General features: G+C 35.0%; 1 protein-coding gene across 1 annotated transcript in view; it reads left to right on the top strand.

Annotated features, from left to right (window-relative positions):
* Positions 1-13,588, top strand: part of LOC145156722 (cysteine-rich receptor-like protein kinase 2) — a 29,052-nt gene extending 15,464 nt beyond the window's left edge. The window contains exon 8 of the mRNA XM_079075996.1: positions 13,204-13,588. Within this exon, the coding sequence (XP_078932122.1) occupies positions 13,204-13,578 (375 nt within the window). The 3' untranslated portion in view covers positions 13,579-13,588. The remainder of the gene's footprint in view (positions 1-13,203) is intronic.
* Positions 13,589-20,533: the final 6,945 nt, after the last annotated feature.

Below are 20,533 nucleotides of genomic sequence, written 5' to 3'. Positions count from 1 at the left end.
TTAAAGTCATAACTTTGTATAATTTATGATTCTGTGCAAAATTGTTAAATTATTAATTTCAATGTAATGTTAAACGGTTAATTTAAATCAAAATTTCAGTTAACCTTGAAAGAAATGAGAGACTATTGTATAAAAAAGTTAAAAGTTATAAATGATAGTGTTAAACTTAAATTGTAATCCTAAATTAACAAAAAAATCATCAAACAATTTTATATAATCATTAAGAATTTTCAAATAAGTTGCTTAAAGATAACTTATAATAAGAATAGGTAAAAGTAATATTATAAAAAAATATAATGTTATCTTTAAAAACAAAAACAATGTTTGTTGGTTTAAATAATTACAATCAAAGAAACTAACAATATTCATCAAATAATTTTTAGTAAAGTTAAATTTTTGAAACCAAATTAATATAATTAAGAGTTTTCAAAAAAGTTATTTTAAATAACTTACAACAACAATAGTTAAAAGTAACATTATATACAAAAAATATATTGTTACATTTACAAACAAAGACAATATTTTATGTTTTAAATAATTACAATGATAGAAATTAAAATCTTAAACAAATAAACTTTTTAAAATAAATTAACCATAACAACAACTATAAATATCATTAAACAATATATTATATTTAATTATATTCATGGGTAACCCGTAAATAGAGGTCATTGAGACAATTAGGAGTAGATTAGATTTGTCGTTCAAAAAGGTTTTTTGAAACAATTGGGATTATAAAATTTTAAAAGACGTATACATTATCATATAATACAAAACAAACAATGTTTATACCAACTTTTTATAAGATTTATTATATAAGAGCCAAAAACAACGTCATTGATATATATTTAAAAAACATATATTTGTAAAAATTTCAAATATATTGTTGTATTATGCACAACGTGTGGGTATTCGCCTAGTATTATAATAAAGAGAATTCATATTAATGAATTGTGACATCCCCTAATTTCTCGGCCAGAAAAGACCGATTTAATTTATGCTTTTTAAAATAAAGTCAGAGAATCTTTTTAAAAGATGTTGCGGAATTGGTTCCCAAAAACAAAACATGATAAAAGTTTGTCAAAACCTTTCTTTAAGAAATATATAATTTCCTTTTATATCAAAACTTCGGGATGTCATATTCCGATACAGATCAAAAGCATAAACAAGACATTATAAGCTTTACAACGGTTATTCATAACTACATGCCTATAATCCATAAATCACTCATCATCATCATCTGACTATGCTCGGGGTCCACTACCTGTAATATAAAAAGCTGAGTGGGTTAGGCTTGGAAGCCTGGTGAACATATAGGGTTTTTAACCCACAATAAATAAATTTATTGTACTTAAACATCAATCAATCAACCAAATTACCCCAACCCCATTATCTTATTAATTTCTTAAGGGTTTAACCTAAGAATCAACTATCACTCCTTCATAAGGATTCATCCTAAGGAATAGGCACGAAGTCACATCGTCACCAGGGTTTATACAACAGACACTAAGTCCATAGCTGCCAAGGTTTATTCAACATGTGCTAAGTTCATAGCTCTCATTTATCGACAGTATTGTTGACAATATTCTCCCCTGTCATACGTGTCAATGGGTTTTTAGAGTACTCCTGATAAACATATAGTTCACACACCTACAGGTTGCAAGCCTGCTAGTGTTCCACAGACCGTCTAGAATAGTCCGTGGTTGTCATCCATACTCTGCTGAATGACGGGGGTCAACATTTTGGGTAAGTGATTCTCTCAAATTTCACCACTCACCCTCAACTCATGATCAATATTACTGATCATCTCCTTTATCCAACTCACCTTTCATCACACACCCACTAGTTCATCTACCCATGTTTTACCCAACATTTTTTGTAGATAAAAATACATATACATTTTAAATTATTTAAAAACATGTATAAATCATTCCTTCAACACCCATCACAAATAAACAAACAATATATATTCACACATCACGTATTTTATGTAAAATACTTCAATCTATGTGTAAGGTGAAAGTAACTACACACTCACCTGATTTAATGAAAATCAGGCAGCAATTCGTTTCCTAAAACGATCGTTTCTAATAAAACCGGGCTCTACGAAAGGTCGGGCTTCAAAACCAAAAAGATAAAATTTTCCGGGTCTTCGGGCACTTCGGGACGTGTTTCGGGTGTTGAAAATGATACCGGGGCTTCGGGGAAAGTCAAAATGATAAAAATATTGTTTAAGGGGTGAAAAGTGGCAATTTTTCAAATCTAGCCGGGAGATCTCGCAACCCCCCTATTTATAGGGTGCGAGACCGAAGTTTGAATGGCTGAGAAGGCTCCACGCAGCAGCTGCGAGGCTCGGAGGTGGCTCGGATGCGAAGGGCTCGTCGGAAGCTTGTAGGCGAGACATGGCTCGCTTCGGACAGGCCACCTATGCGACACGTGTCGGTCTCTGACTGGGCCACGCTTCGGACTCGTCATCAGCATTGGACACGGGTCAGCAGCGAGGCGACGGTGACGTGGCCGGAATTGGGCCATGCGAAATTCCTCGGATTTTGTGTTTTTTCTCGGTTTTTGTGCAAAAAACTTCTAAAATCCATAACTTTCGGATACGGGCTCCGTTTTTGACGTTCTTTATATGCACACGTAGTTAAAATTACTCTCTACAACTTTCCTTTAGATTTCGTCGGCTAATTTTGACTTTAATTTTTATATTATTATTTTTAACAGACCGGGACAGGAAATCCGTTAAAAATTCATAACTTCTTCATCCGACGTCCGTTTTCGTCAGACTTTTTACCATTGTGCTACTATTTATGAGAACTTCGATTCTCGTTTAGGTCGTGTCGGCTAAAAATCACTCGATCTAAAATTCGAGTTTTTAGCTGTCTATTGCTAAGCCGAAACTTCGAAAAATCATAACTTACTCATACGAAGTCAGATTTGGGTGTTCTTTTTATACCTACTCTCGGTTTAACGAACACTACGAGTTTCGTTTAGATCACTAAGGCTAAAATGTAGTTTATCAAAAACTCACTTTTTACGGCATTCGGCACCGTGCCGGTTTGTCGCGAAACTTCGACAGGTCATAACTTCTTCGTTATAACTCGGATTTCGGCATTATTTATATATCCGTAATCCTTGTCACGACCACTACAACTTTCTTAATAAATATCGGCTTTATCTAATATTTATTTTTGATGCTCATTTTTAGTCTTAATTAATTAACTTCTAGTAATTAAGCATAAAACACACAAAACACATAATATTCACATAATTCCTTTTCATTTCTTCAAAATGAGTCACAAAAGTTAACCTAAACTATCACGTCAATATTAACGCCTAGCCTAGAAACACGGGCATTACAATTCTCTCCCCCGTAGGATGATTCCGTCCCCGGAATCACACATCGACAAACAACCACGGGTAGCGACTCACCATGTCACTATCCGTTTTTCCCCAGGTGAGATTTGGCCCATTCGTATGTTTCCAACGCACAAGCACTAAATCGACTATCTTACGTTACAACTTCTTAGTCTTATGGTCAACGATTGCCTCAGGTTCTCCAATTAACCTCTTGTTCTCCTCCAACCTTAATTCAGAAATGGGAATTATGTCGGGCACACCTCCCGTGAACTTTCTCAAATAACACACATGACAGGTGTTATGAATATCCTCTAGTTCTTTCGGTAATTCTAGCTTGTAAGCTTGATTCCCGATCCTCTGAAGAACTTTTAACTGATCTAATAAACCTTGGACTCAACTTTCCCCTTCTACCAAACCTTATAAGTCCCTTCCACGACGAGACTTTAAGTAAAACCGAATCTCCAACTTCGAATGATATCGATTGTCTTTTCTTGTCAGCATAGCTCTTTTGAGCAGCTAACATACTTTCCCTACTCACTTTCAACTTTTCAGCAGTCTGATGAACTATTTCAAGTCCCATAAACTGCTTTTCCTCAGCTTCCAGCCAACATGACGGCGTTCGACACTTTTCTCCGTACAAGCATGATAAGGTGCCATCTAGATGTTCGAGTGGAAATTATCATTATAGGAAAATTCTACTAGAGGTAAGTGTTCATCACAGTTACCTTGGAATTCTAGGGTACATGCTCTCAGCATATCCTTCAACGTTTGAATCGTTTATTCGCTCTGACCATCGGTTTGCGGATGGTAAGCTGTATTCAAACACAACTTGGTACCCAATTCCTCTTTCAGACCCCTCCAACACCTTGAGGTAAAACGGTTGTCACGATCGGATACAATCGTTAACGAAACACCTTGAAGCCTCACAATTTCCTTCACGTAAGAATTCGCAAGTTTATCCATAGACCTTTTCTCGTTGGCTGCTATGAAATGCGCACTCTTAGTGAAGCGATCAACGACCACCTAAATCATGTCGTGACCATTCCTTGTTCTGGGCAGTTTAGTCACAAAATCAATAGTGATATCTTCCCATTTACCCATGTGTACATGTAAAGGTTCTAAACTCACATACGGTTTCTGATGTTGTGCCTTAACCCTAGCACAAGTTACACACTCGTCCACATACTTAGCAACATCGAGCTTCATCGTCAGCCACTAGTAATAGGGTTTTAGATCCCTATACATTTTCGTGCTGACGGGATGAATCGAGTACATGGTTTTGTGAGCTTCTTCCATCAGAAGATCTCTTACTCCTCCCGCCTTAGGTACCCAAATCCTATCTTTGAATACCTTCAGTCCCTGACCGTTTGTATCAAACACCAACGTTTTGTCCAAACGTTCCTCCTTTCGGTCATTTCTCTCTAAAGCTTCCTCTTGAGCTTTCTTTATAATTTCCAAAATTGTCGAGACAACTTCAATCCTCAACGCTCTTGCCCTTTTCTTTTCAAGATTTACCTTCCGACTGAGAGCATCAGCAACAACATTTGCTTTACCAGGGTGGTAAAGTATCTCACAATCGTAGTCCTTGAGTAACTTTAGCCATCGTTGTTGCCTGATGTTCAATTCCTTCTCCATATCTTTAAGGTGAACACTACCGCTGCCAACTCCAGATCATGAGTGGGGTAGTTCTTTTCATGCTCCTTCAATTGCCTCGATGCATACGCGATCACTTTATCCCTTTGGGTCAGAACACAACCTAACCCAACTCCAGAGGCATCACTATAAATTGTGAAGTCATCAACTCCTTCAGGTAACGAAAGAATCGGTGCTTCACACAACTTCTTCTTTAACTTCTCAAAGCTTCCTATGCTTCTCATTCCAAGTATAGACAACTCCTTTGTGGGTCAAAGCTGTCAATGGAGTCGCGATCGAAGAAAATCCTTGGATAAATCAGCGATAATATCCAGCTAATCCTAAAAAGCTTCAGATCTCCATAGGACATTCAATCGTAACCTTCGAGTTACAAAATAAATCCTTATTGGGGACTCCTTCTTCTTCTTGGAATAAGTACTTTCCTTCATTTATTGTAACAGACCGATGGGTCATGTTCTAATGATATCTCATTGTATACTGCACTACTTAGACTCAGATCTCCTAGGGACAAATTTCGGAACAAACTATACCTCCCTTCATGTTCTAATGTGATACAATCACAGTTCAACATGTATCATTTCTAACTACCAACTTCTTTAACAATGAGTGCGATACTTCTATTGATCGCTTTGATCATCTTTCACTTCAATCTTCTGGCTTAAGTCAACTACTACATCGAACTTGGTTCTCTGAACCACATAATAAACTTATCTTAGTCGGACTCGATTCGATATGACCTCTAAGGTCGGAATAACAATCATCTTCTTAGTCATTACCGAAACGATGGTAACGACAGACTAGAACAAGACAGAATCAAATAATAGCTCCTTGGTAACCTTGTGACTTTCCCTGATTCAAGTACGAGTCCTGTGCTTTTGGTAGTATAGGCCTCTACTACCATTCACACCTACTCATACTCATCCAAAGTATTGTCTCGCAGTCCCCAAGTCCTAAAATCACAAAACAATTTAACACATACGAATGTGTCCAATTAATCATAAAATTTTCCTAGACTCTACTAGGACTTCTTCCATGCGTTTCTTCAATCATCAATTCTACTTCGACTCGGTTGGTGATGGAAATTCCAGACGATGGGACAACTTCAAGAATTACACCAATCATTCCATCATCAGATGACAAAACCAGGGTTTATATTATTTCCTTGAAACGATTACACAAAAGTTCAAGTTTACCCTATACTATGCCTCTAATAGGCTAAACCACCCGTTACTATTCACATTACTACTTCGTAACTTGATCTTCGGGTATCAAGTCTTTACTTCTACTTCCTAGCATTATTAATTGCTTCGTCAAGGATATTCTGAAATTCCCTTGGCGTTGGCGGTGCACTTGGCCTTGTTACTTCATTTTTCTTCGGACAATTCTTAGAAACATGGCCTTCTTCTTTACATCCGTAACACACCTCCTTGGGAATCGTACACTTATTGGCGTAATGCCCTATTTCTCCACACCTAAAGCACTTCAGCTTCTTGTCACAATCCCCAGAGTGTTTATTTTTGCACTTCCCGCACCATTTTCCTTTACCTCCTCTTTTGCCAGACTTTGAGGATATGTTGCTCTTGTTGGGCCTTGAAGACCCCTCAAATTTCCTCTTCTTGCCAACTTCAATCTTGTTGGCGGTCCTGTCATTGATCATTTCTTCAATAGACTTAGCAACCCAGATAGTTGCCTCAAGAACAGATGACTGACGTACTAGCACAGTAAGTTCATCCTTACTTTGTTGAAGTAAACGTTTTGTTTCTTCCATCTGTTGATCCAACATCGTACGCACCATTGCCTGCACCACAGTCATCGTGATTGGTTCAGGCTGCGGATTATCGTTTCCGAATTCACTTTGCGTACTCGCCATTTCGATCTATACACCAATCGTAGGTGAATTTAGATCTTCATTTTCGTTAGACGTTAAGTCTTCGTTATTACTCCGAAACGTTTATATGTTAGTTCTAATATCGTAGTCATACGTTTAGAATCCTACACACATAAGGTTTCCAGATCCGGTCGGCAACAGACCATAGATCCGAACAGATAATGACATATATGGCAAACATATAGCATTTAGCACATAAAAGCATTTTAGGCATCTTTCCTAAAATAAACTAGTGCTCGTGTCTAAAATATGGTAGACACTCATCTCACAATCATCACTTAGCATTCTAAGTTTAAGTCTAGAAATCCTACAATTTCTTAGTTCGCTTAAACTAATGCTCTGATACCAACTGTGACATCCCCTAATTTATCGGCCAGAAAAGACCGATTTAATTTATGCTTTTTAAAATAAAGTCAGAGAATATTTTTAAAAGATGTTGCGGAATTGGTCCCCAAAAACAAAACATGATAAAAGTTTGTCAAAACCTTTCTTTAAGAAATATATAATTTCCTTTTATATCAAAACCTCGGGATGTCATGTTCCGATACAGATCAAAAGCATAAACAAGACATTATAAGCCTTACAACGGTTATTCATAACTACATGCCTATAATCCATAAATCACTCATCATCATTATCCGACTATGCTCGGGGTCCACTACATGTAATAAAAAAAGCTGAGTAGGTCAGGCTTGGAAGCCTGGTGAACATATAAGGTTTTTAACCCACAATAAATAAATTTATTGTACTTAAACATCAATCAATCAACCAAATTACCCCAACCCCATTATCTTATTAATTTCTTAATGGTTTAACCTAAGAATCAACTATCACTCCTTCCTAAGGATTCATCCTAAGGAATAGGCACGAAGTCACATCGTCACCAGGGTTTATACAACAGACACTAAGTCCATAGCTGCCAAGGTTTATTCAACATGTGCTAAGTTCATAGCTCTCATTTATCGATAGTATTGTTGACAATATTCTCCCCTGTCATACGTGTCAATGGGTTTTTAGAGTACTCCTGATAAACATATAGTTCACACACCTACAGGTTGCAAGCCTGCTAGTGTTCCACAGACCGTCTAGAATAGTCCATAGTTGTCATCCCTACTCTGCTGAATGACGGGGGTCAACATTTTGGGTAAGTGATTCTCTCAAATTTCACCACTCACCCTCAACTCATGATCAATATTACTGATCATCTCCTTTATCCAACTCACCTTTCATCACACACCAACTAGTTCATCTACCCATGTTTTACCCAACATTTTTTGTAGATAAAAATACATATACAGTTTAAATTATTTAAAAACATGTATAAATCATTCCTTCAACACCCATCACAAATAAACAAACAATATATATTCACATAGCACGTATTTTATGTAAAATACTTCAATCTATGTGTAAGGTGAAAGTAACTACACACTCACCTGATTTAATGAAAATCGGGCAGCAATTCGTTTCCTAAAACGATCGTTTCTAATAAAACAGGGAGTTTTATTGAGAAACCGGGCTCTACGAAAGGTTGGGCTTCAAAACCAAAAAGATAAAATTTTCCGGGTCTTCGGGCACTTCGGGACGTGTTTCGGGTGTTGAAAATGATACCGGGGCTTCGGGGAAAGTCAAAATGATAAAAATATTGTTTAAGGGGTGAAAAGTGGCAATTTTCCAAATCTAGCCGGGAGATCTCGCAACCCCCCTATTTATAGGGTGCGAGACCGAAGTTTGAATGGCTGAGAAGGCTCCACGCAGCAGTTGCGAGGCTCGGAGGTGGCTCGGATGCGAAGGGCTTGTCGGAAGCTTGTAGGCGAGACGCGGCTCGCTTCGGACAGGCCACCTATGCGACACGCGTCGGTCTCTGACTGGGCCACGCTTCGGACTCGTCATCAGCATTGGACACGGGTTAGCAACGAGGCGAGGGTGACGTGGCCGAAGTTGGGCCATGCGAAATTCCTCGGATTTTGTGCTTTTTCTCGGTTTTTGTGCAAAAACTTCTAAAATCCATAACTTTCGCATACAGGCTCCGTTTTTGACGTTCTTTGTATGCACGCGTAGGTAAAATTACGCTCTACAACTTTCCTTTAGACTTCATCGGCTTATTTTGATTTTAATTTTTATATTATTATTTTTAACAGACCGGGACATAAAATCCGTTAAAAATTCATAACTTCTTCATCCGACGTCCGTTTTCGTCAGACTTTTTACCGTTGTGCTACTATTTACGAGCCCTTCGATTCTCGTTTAGGTCGTGTTGGCTAAAAATCACTCGATCTAAAATTCGAGTTTTTACCTGTCTACTGCTAAGCCGAAACTTCGAAAAATCTTAACTTTTTCATACGAAGTCAGATTTGGGCGTTCTTTTTATACCTACTCTCGGTTTAACGAACACTACGAGTTTCGTTTAGATCACTAAGGGTAAAAAGTAGTTTATCAAAAACTCACTTTTTACGGCATTCGGCACCGTGCCGGTTTGTCGCGAAACTTCGACATGTCATAACTTCTTCGTTATAACTCGGATTTCGGCATTCTTTATATATCCGTAATCCTTGTCACGACCACTACAACTTTCTTAATAAATATCGGCATTATCTAATATTTATTTTTGACGCTCATTTTTAGTCTTAATTAATTAACTCCTAGTAATTAAGCATAAAACACATAAAACACATAATATTCACATAATTCCTTTTCATTTCTTCAAAAGGAGTCACAAAGGTTAACCTAGACTATCACGTCAATATTAATGCCTAGCCTAGAAACACGGGCATTACATGAATCATATCAAGTTTGTCAGCTTGGAAAACACATTAAACTTCCATTTTAGTCTTTTCATTTCAATTATTTCAAATGGTTTTCATATTAGTTATTTGTACTTCTGGACCTATCTTGTCTCTAGCGCTAGTGGATCGGGCTATTATGTGATGTTTATATCATTATTCTCATTAACTTTAAGTCGCTCTACTTAAACACGAATCTGATGTATTTTCTAAATTTGCGAATAATCTAATTATGTCAGAACATAATTCGGAATAACCATAAAAGCTTTCAAATGTGACAATGGAAGTGAAAACGACAATAAACCCTTCCACAATTACATTTTTCACACATGGAATTCAATTTTGTTTCTCGTCGCCACATACTTTCCAACAAAATGGGAAATCCGAACGCATGATATGCACATCGACATTATCTTGCGCACCACACACCCTCCTTTTCCATTTTCATTTACTGCCCATATATTGGGTAGAAGCCCTCCATATTGTCGCTCACCTCCTCAATATCTTACATTCACCTCCATTAAAAATGACACCCCTAACTAATGTTACCTTGGATATTTTTAGGTTCTTCTACTTCCTTCACATCACTACCCCCATAAAAATGAACAAGATGCACACATTAGCTCCTAGCACCACCCCCATGTATCTTTCGTGGATACCCATCCCATCATTGTGGTTTTTGATTGCTTGACTCATTATCTTGAAAAATAATCATTTTACATCATTTTATCTTCTATGAGTGGATATTTGTTTACGGTTCACCATTCCAACCAAACCCCTATTATAAAATTTCTTTGATGACATATTCAATCCTTCCCCATACTTCATTAAAATACTTGAATCCACTCAAATAACCCTACCTCACACCAAGCCTATCACATCGAACCTAGGGCATCAACCCAACTATATACCCCATCCCTCAATCTCAAATCAATCTAATACCTCACTTCCTCCAATTAACCAACCATCCAAATCATCATCATACCTTACCTCCTCATCCTTCCTCTCTGTCCACTCATACTATGAATACCTTACCATAGTCACACATAAATGTAATGTAGGAACCTAAAATGAAAAAGGAAATGAACGAAGAATCTTATGCCTTCATATCAAATGGTATATGAGTTTTCATACAAAAAAAGACCCTCTGGGGTCAATATGCTTATATCCATGTGCCTGTTTCAACACAAGTCTCACGTTGATGGTATTTCGACACACTACAAATCCAAAATAGTTTCCAATGATCACATTCAACAACCGGGAGTAAAAGGTGATGAAACTTTCATCCTGGTTGTTAAATTGGACACCATCCATACAATACTCAACATTTAAGTATTACACTAGTGCCATATACATCAGCTAGATGTGAAAATGCATTTTTTTGTGGGCGCCTTTTATGAGACTATGTACATACATCATCCTCTTGGTTTTGAAAGCCCATACTTCCTAACCATGTTCTTCACCTTCAGATATCACTCTATGGACTTAAATAGTACCCAAGGCATGGTATCATCGTTTTCCTAGTATGCTTCTCACGCTAGCTTCTAACATAGCCTTATAAACTCTTTTATAATCTTATGTCGGTCATCTGACGCTACTTCATACCTCTTCCTCTATGTAGATGATATCACTCTTATGACCTCCTCAATTGTATTCTCTAATATATCGTGTAGCTTTGCCTTCTGTATGCCATGACAGACATTGGAACTTTTAATTACTTTCTTTTCATCTTTGATGTTCGGTGCTACATTGGGTTTTCTTTATGAAAGCAAAAGTACACTACAACGATTCTAGAGCGGGCCAAGATGAAGTAGTACAACACATGGTGCAACCCGTCTGAATTGATCCATAATTTGGACTATAAGGGGCCACCATTACAGGCCCACACTCTACACTATTTTAGCCAATGAACTCTAGTACCTTACCTTCATTAAACCTTACATCTCGAACTCTAGTACCTTACCTTCATTAAACCTTACATCTCTTTCATTGTGCGACATATTTATTTATACATGGATGATCCTCAAGAGCCATATCTACATGCTTTCAAATGCATCATGTGTTAAATTTATCAAACTGGTGACCATGGTCTATAACTTTATGTTTCATCCATGTCGGGCCTTAGATCATATAGGGATACTGATTAGGGAAAATTCTTGGATACTAGAAGCTCTATTTCAAGTTGTTACCTTTTCTTAGGAGACAACCTTTTTCTTGGTCCTAAAAAATGCCAACATGTTGTCTCTCGATCCAGTGCGGAGGCCGAATACAATGGAGTGGCCAACAAATTTATTGAGATATGTTGGACCTGTAATCCACTCCTAGAGCTTCATTGCCTTATCACAAAGGCCATTGTCATCTATTGTGACAACATTTGTGTAATCTGCATATCAACAAATTTGGTTGAACATCAGCAAACCAAACATATAGAGCTTGACATCCGCTTTGTCAGGGACAATGTTTCTCTTTACCTTGTTCAGTTTGCTTACATGCCCTCGAGTTCACAATAGGCATACATATTCATGAATGGATTAACTAGTTCATTATTTTCGGAGTTTAGATTACCGTTCATAAGACTCCTTCCGATAAAACCCAAAGGGAGGAAGTGTTACTGTATAGTTAACCCATAGTTTAGCCCATTTTGTATTATTGGTCCATGACCTTGTATTTTTATGTTTATATATATATATATATATATATATATATATATATATATATATATATATATATATATATATATATATATATATATATATATAAACATATATATATATATATATATATATATATATATATATATATATATATATATATATATATATATATATATATATATATATATATATATATATATATATATATATACTTGTAATTATATCTATTTTTGGGATGACGAATCATTCACCATAATTTATGAAACGAAACAAACATTTTGACTAGGTATGGTACATTTCATTTTAAGACAAAATTGTTGTAATAGGTGACTAATTACCTCATTACTCAGCGCGGTTAATTCTTCATTTATGCACCAAATAATGTTTCACGTTTTACCAATTTATTTAACAATATATTTTTTATACCAATTTATGCAACCCACCAATTATGAAGAAATACATCAGCACATTAAAGAAGTTACTAGCTAGCAAAATGTTGCATATATATATATATATATATATATATATATATATATATATATATATATATATATATATATATATATATATATATAGGTCTGGAAATACAACGTGATTAAATACTTTGTGTAAAAATACTTTATTATGTAAATTGCATAAATTGTGAGCCCTTATTGCATAAATAAGCACACATCCATTTAATAAATTATTGCCAATCATTTAATAAAACTGCATAAATTCCTATCGATGCACATGACTTACGTTTAGATGTTTGGTCTTGATTTACACATGTAATTGTTTAGATGTTTGGTCTTGATTAACTAATGTTTAATTTGTCATTAATTAATAGTAGCTCATAAAATGTTTGTTAATATTCTATGAACAGGCTTGGAAGTCATACGAAAATAAAAAGCGTGTTGCATTCATTGATGAGACACTAGATGTGAGTCATAACCAAGAGGAACATATGATGCATATCATTGAGATTGCTTTGTTATGCACTCAATCACCAGCTTCAAAAAGACCAACCATGTCAGAAGTTGTTTTGATGCTAACAAATGGCCCATTAGTGGGGATTAGACAGTTAACCAGACCTACTCTCATTGATCATAATAGGAGGATTCATATAGGATCTCCATATATGATTACCAACATTGGTAATGATTTTGGAATGCCAAATGAATCAGAGGCAAGAAAAAATGCACAAGTATATAATAAAGTAAACATAATGGAGAATGGGGTTAATGTTGCAACAATCTAGATATTTTTCTTCTTAGGTTGATAATCCTTAGGGTTGATCAATCATGGTGTGTTTAGTGTATTTCTTAAAAAGGAAAATAACCAAAAAGAGGTTGCTTGAAATTTTCTTTTATTTTTTTACTTGTAAACCCAACCTATTTTATATTGCTTAATAAAATTTTAAGGGGTATATTACGTAAATTATGCAAAATCTTAGGTATCTTACCTAAGAGATGTCTAATTTTACAATTTGAAAATTCTCTTGAAATTCTAAAAAAAAAAAATAGAAATAATATCGATAATAAACGGACATAACTTTAGCATTATTTTCATAACATAATTTCTAAAACTTAAGCATTAAATTCCAATTGCCTAAAAATTCAATAAATATGCATTTCTACACTATTTATTACATACCCATACTTAAATAACAAAGTCCTCATTGTATGCAACTAAAAATGAGAGAGAGAGAGAGAGAGAGGTATAGAAGTGGTGAGATCAAATCATACTTGAGGACATCATGTTGTTGATGAAAACTTCTTCATAATTTTGGAACTTGTTTGTTTTGCTGGAATTTTTATTATTTTTCAGCAGATGCTGAAAGTTGAGTAATTCGGACTTCATCTTTGGCAGAACTTTGGCGTCTTATATGTATACTTGAGAAGTGACATCTTCTTCATTTAATTATTGAAGAATGAAGTGAGTTGTAATTTGTGAGTTATGTGCTGATTGACAACTTTCTCATTTGCGAATAAATGCCTAACTTTGTGTGACAACTTTCTCATTTGCGAATAAATGCCTAACTTTGTGTGAATAATTAGGATTTAATTCGTGTTCGCGCTAAACACTCGTTCCTTCTTCTACGTCTAAGCTTCCTTCTTTATCCTTAGCTCTCTATTATATACTCACACTCTTTGTGAGGTATTATCGGGATGTGGAACCATAAATTTTTATTTGAATGTCAGGTGTACCCACGTCAAAAGAAAATCGTAGGGTGATTCAGGTTAATCACGACGAGATTTATTATCGTAATTGTTTTGGCACTTTTTCGCGGTGCGTAGCTAGTATAAGTGGCAAGATTCTTCGGTTCATCTATTTTCTTCTCCAAAAATTCTCGGTTTGACTTGTGTTTATCAAGCACTTGCCACCTTTATTCATAAGCCTTTTCTTCTACTCCTAATGAGATAACCCCCACTTATGTGATACCGACTCTTTGCCATTATTTTTCTCAATTTTTTTTTTCATAAATACGTCAACATCTTTGAACTTATTGCTAGCATGATAATAAGGTTGAAACTATTCTACAAAAATCTAAAAGACAAAAAAATATCATTTGGAAAACAAATCAAAATTAAACCTTTTAAAACCTTTTAGCACTCAACTAAATCACTCGATATCAAATTCCAATATAATACATTGAATGCTAAATAAAGAATGGTCATGCAAGATAATCCGGAGGAATTACCCTTTCAGTATGAAACCTTTCGGAAAATCCAACAACCAAGTTGAATAATATTATTCTTACATTGCTCTCGTAAGTAGAATTACTTGAATTATATAATAATCAATTTAGATGATTCAACCATTGTTGTCAAAATCGCGATCCTGATCGTAGGATCTTACGATCCTAGGATCCTAGGTATGAAAAACGATCCGAATCGTAAAAAGATCGTATTTGGTGTAGGATCGCAGGTAGGATCGTAGGATCGAGATCCGATCCGATCCTACATTCCCTTGATTTTTTTTTTATTTTTTTTTGCAAATGAATTTTTTTACCTTTTTATGTCTTTTACCCTTTACCAATTTACCAATTTATCATTTATCATTTTGTATTGTGACTTATGACTAATATTTTGAAATTTTTATAACTTTTGAACGAAAAATTTAATGTTTAAAATATTTTTCATGATTAAAAATTAAAAATTAAAAATATATTTTATTTTGTGGGATCTTAGGATCTCGATCCCGATCTTACGATTCCGATCTTGCAAACCCAAAAACGATCCTAGGTAGGATCCTGATCTTGACAACCTTGGATTGATCAACTAAATAACTGGAAAGTAAAAAAGTCTTTCAAAATAACAAACCAAACAAAAGATAACAAAATAAAATGATAAACATCCTAGTCAGGAAAAGACTTGATGTTGGTGTCCTTCCGATGTTTAGGTTTTTTAAGAAATGGATGTTTGAATAAATCGCTTGCAAGTAAGAAAAGATTTGTGAAAAAAAAATATTCTGGACCCGTTAGGCTATTTCCTCTGGTTTCTTGACACATTTAACCGATAAGTAGAAAAAAGCAACCAAAACAGTCTAAGTAGCAAGACTTCGGTTTTCCTGTGAATCACCTTGATACATCTTGATGTACTACACCTCATTGGTTGAGGTGGACAATCACCAAATTATTAAACTAACGGGGCCAAGAATTCCCATATTGTTTGTAATCTCCAAACCAACACTAGAAAAATGAAGCAATATGTTTATTCTGATAAAAAGTCGTGGAATGATTAGTAAATTTGTGTCGTGATTGACGATCAAAATGTTTCTTTGCATTGTGATACTGATAGTGGTGGTGCGATTTATGTATGAAAACAAATTCTCCATTTTTCTGATTGGATTTTTTCGATTATGATCACAACTTGATTTTCTTCAAATTCCTGAACACCACTACAACAAATACTATATAGACAAGTGACATGTTATCAACAAAAAAAATAATAATAATCACACGAAAAACAATAACTTTTTTCAAAAGGGATAGATTGATTGATAATTGAATAAACTTATAGCAGTTGAAAATCATTCCCCAAGAAGAATGTCAGAAACTTGATATGTAAAAAATAGTCTATAAAATAAACTTGGAATACAATTCTAATTTTAAATTTATAAAACCAAACAAACCAAACTGAGATTATCAACACTAGGCGGTGAACCTAATCATGAATAATATAGCTTAGGTTAGTAAGAGGTTGAATACATGGGGAACGAAGATGTACTACTATATTAAATCTAATTATTAATCAACGTCAAAAGAATTCATATAAACAGGAGTTTATGATAAGTATCACTCAAACAAGAAAATAAACAAACATGGATGACTGTATGGAGAGCAAATATGAAGGTATTCTTATTTTGAATTAATCTTCCCTATTCAATGGAGGATTTATATAATGGATATTGGTCTTTTTTTTTTAATGATTCCTAAAGTGATTAGATCAATTCTTAATATATGTAATCATATGTTTCGAATTCATTTACCAACAAACACCACTTTCTAGATCCATTATGTTCATTCGTATTATGGAAAACTTAATTGGTATGATCGGTCCCATAACTAGCGGTGACCTTTCAAATTTCCTACACTAATAGTCACAATTGCATATACTTATAGTGCAGTTATGATTCAAGCAACATAATCTGAAGCTAATCTAAATCGTGAAGCTTAGATACATAGACATAAAAGCATCAATATTAGTATTGAAGGTTTGTGTATGATTGGATACACTGCAAGTATGATCAAGAAAAGCAAAACTAATCTAAGCAAAATAATCAACAGAAAGTGAATAACACCGAAGTTCTCCAAATTGTTCCTTTCATAAATAAAAGAGGTTTTTTCTTCACCAAGAAGACGAGTTTGTCACAGATGGCTGACACAAAGCCACGATCTAACCACTACACACACAACATTAGGGTTTTCCCTAATGTTGTATATATACTAATCTACAAATGTATATCCCTTGATTGGAGGGATTTCGTCTAATCTATACTAATGATCAGATCCTTATCACCATGATTATGGATCTGATATCTATTCTATATTTATCTATAATAACTGCCTAATATACAAAAGATTACAATCAGAAAACTATACTATAAGCTGACGTTGTTGGACTTGAGATGCTGGTGTTGATGAATTGTAGACGCTTACGCTGATAGATCAGCATATCATGTGTTTAACTCATCAAATCATAAGGTGTGACCTTACAACCTCCCCTATCGGATGATGTCAAAACTAAGATTCAATGAATTCTTTAGCTCATGCTCCCCATGAGAATAAGAATGAAATTTTAACTCTTCATCTTTAACGAATGCTCCTCCTGAGAATAAGAGTGACATTTCGTTTTTGATTTTTCAAGAAGTTAAGACAATTTTTATGAATTGCAGCAGACAGATGAAGAGATGATGAGCTGAGAGATGATGAGCTAAGAATGTTGATATCAGCTTAACACCCCTTAGATCGTGCTTGGTTGAAAATCTAGTAGTTTCTTCAGTTTTGGCAAGATTATTCTCCCACTTTTTGACATTAGCAGGAGAATGGAAATGAAGGAGAATAGTAGAGATGCAACTTTGTAGTCTAGTATAGGATTGTGATGTCTCCTGATAGTGCAGGCTTAGCTACCATTCACTGACATATTATTGTGAAACCTCATCAGCGTATGGTTTCATATGTTGAATCATAAATCTCTTTTGTTAGAAGAAAAATGGAAATAGTGGATAGGTGCGTGTAATATATCACAGACTAACCATCGGCATAGACTTTCGAACTCTTATCAGTGTGTGGTTTTACACAGCGAATCATCAAGTTCTGTTAAGAAGAAAAATGAAATAATGGATTGTTTTAGTCAGACTGAGGTGAAATCATCGTGAATCATTAACAATTTAACTCATCAACAGGAAATGGTTGAAACTTCTGTATCATAGAGTAAGTTGCAATCTAAAATAAAGGATTCACCGTTAATTCAATGGTACCATGTCTACCTCAAACTAAGAGGTTAGGGACATGAACAATCATTTGTCATTTAAGGACCTGCCGAGTATCTCTTACACTGATGACTATGCAATCAGAGTAAGCCTTTGGGTTTTGCTCAATCCTTCAGCAAAACATGAGACTTGATGCATACGGCAAGCATGTTTCTACGGATAGGGTCCGGTAAAGATGATGAACTTAAAGAAATCAAAACTCTAGCCTTTTATCAATATTTTATTTGGACCAGACTATCTCACTTTGAGAGTTTAGACAATGCTAAACAATGAAATGAGCGTGAGAGGGTGACTCAATGTTCTCAGCAGATGGTCTCGCTGATAAGAGACTTAGAGAGATTTAGTCACATACAATAGCATGATTCTAGGGATGATGATGTGCCAAAAGTTGCATACTAGGCTTAGAATTTCCACCATCAGATTTCTTTACAAAATGGTACCAAAGAATAAACACTATAAGAATACAAACAAAAGAATTAGTCAAACAAGAAAATAGTTTAAATAGAAAAATGTGCAGCCTTTTCAGAAAGGTGATAAATACTTGATTTATCAAATCTTTGGAATTGAATGGTCATTAATGAACTTTCATTTTTCGAGATATCTACCACTTGAAATTTCAACTATAAAAGAGAACAAACAAAAGTAAGTACATCATCAAGCAACTCACAATTGATGAGGTCATTTATCATTAACGCGTCACAGATGGATTTCAATTTGCATCGGGGGCAAGAGAGAAACAAAGATAAGTCTTTGTAACCAATGAGTTAACTGACATGAATCCATAAAACCATCATGTCTTTAAGATCAACATGAGGGAAAACAAGGTTTTATTGGATTATGAGTTAGTAGATGAAGCTAAGACTTACTGTTTTGATGGTTGCTCTTTGCATCCATAACAATGAATGGAGGAGAAATAGGGTATCCATAAGAGGAAAAGGACACGATGCCACTCTTTTCTCAATACGAAACGCATTGAGATCCTACAAGACAGCTTCAGTCATTACATAGGATGCAGATAAATCTTAGATAGGTTTGAAAGAAAAAAACATGTAAATACTAAATGTAAGATTTTGCATTCAAAATAAAGGAAGTATTTGTTTGTTTTTTGAGTTTTTCAAAAGACCAAAAAGAAGTTAATTAACAATTAAACCATAGAAAGCATGCAAAGATCTGCAATTAATTTGTTCAAGCATGCCAAGATCTGTAATTAATTTGTTCAAGATGAAGTCACTCACCTAGAAGTTTCAGTTGCTTATCTTGAAGTTGTGAAGAAATAGAAGACAAAAAGCTGAAGCCAAGCTCCAAATGAAGATTGTAGAGACCCATTTTTATACGAACGGTGGATGCGGAAGTAAGATATCTCGAGATTAATCGTGTTTTTGTAAGTATGAACACGAAGAACATATTATGAGTTCATGGAACAAGGCTAAGAACAAAGAGAGATAATAATATTAATGAAGAACATGGTGGGAGAGAAACTCTCCCTGGGTGGGAGAACCCACCACTTCTCTCTCTCTCTAGATTACATTGTAAGAAGAGTAAAAGTAATCACTAACTAAGAAAAAGTGAGCTATCTATTTAAGATATGACCAACTCTCCCTTTATATAGGAGGGAAAGTATTTACACCAAAAATACAATAAAGGGAAAATACAACCTAACTATCACTCATTATTTGTAGAGCATTTCCATGCTCCAACATTCTCTCCCTAAATGCTTACAAATTATGAGAGATCCAATAAGTGATACAAGGCTATAATACAGTAATCCGACTAGCAAGTGTGGTAATAAAATGAAACATAGTGAGAACCAAATGCTGAAATGTCTCTGAAACTTTGAAGTGTCTGTGAAGTCTGAAACTGGCCATGAACCTCTAACTATGAAGGTCTTCAGTTTCAAAGCACAACCAATGAAGTAGAAAAAATAAGATCCAAATCTTCAAAGCAGTCATAATCACCCGAAGAAGAAGGTCACCATGAGCAAGTAGAAGGTCCAATAAAAGAAACACTTCGGCTTCAAAAATCTGAAAAACATCTCGAGTTCTCGAATCATAATACACTGAAATTCTTCAAAGAATAACCTGCTAAAAATATGAAGCATCCATAAAATGAAGTCCGGATAAAAATAATGTGAGTCCAAAGAGATGGTCTAGCAATGCCAAAAATTTGATCCAAGGATCAAAAATAAGTGCCACGTCACATCGGCAAAATAATCTTCGTCT

This window comes from Lactuca virosa, chromosome 2 (genome assembly GCF_052849685.1).
Source record: "Lactuca virosa cultivar CGN04683 chromosome 2, Lactuca_virosa_CGN04683_v6, whole genome shotgun sequence".
Taxonomy (NCBI): domain Eukaryota; kingdom Viridiplantae; phylum Streptophyta; class Magnoliopsida; order Asterales; family Asteraceae; genus Lactuca; species Lactuca virosa.
The sequence above is the reverse complement of the archived record's forward strand: the minus strand, read 5'-3'. Positions and strand labels throughout refer to the sequence as shown.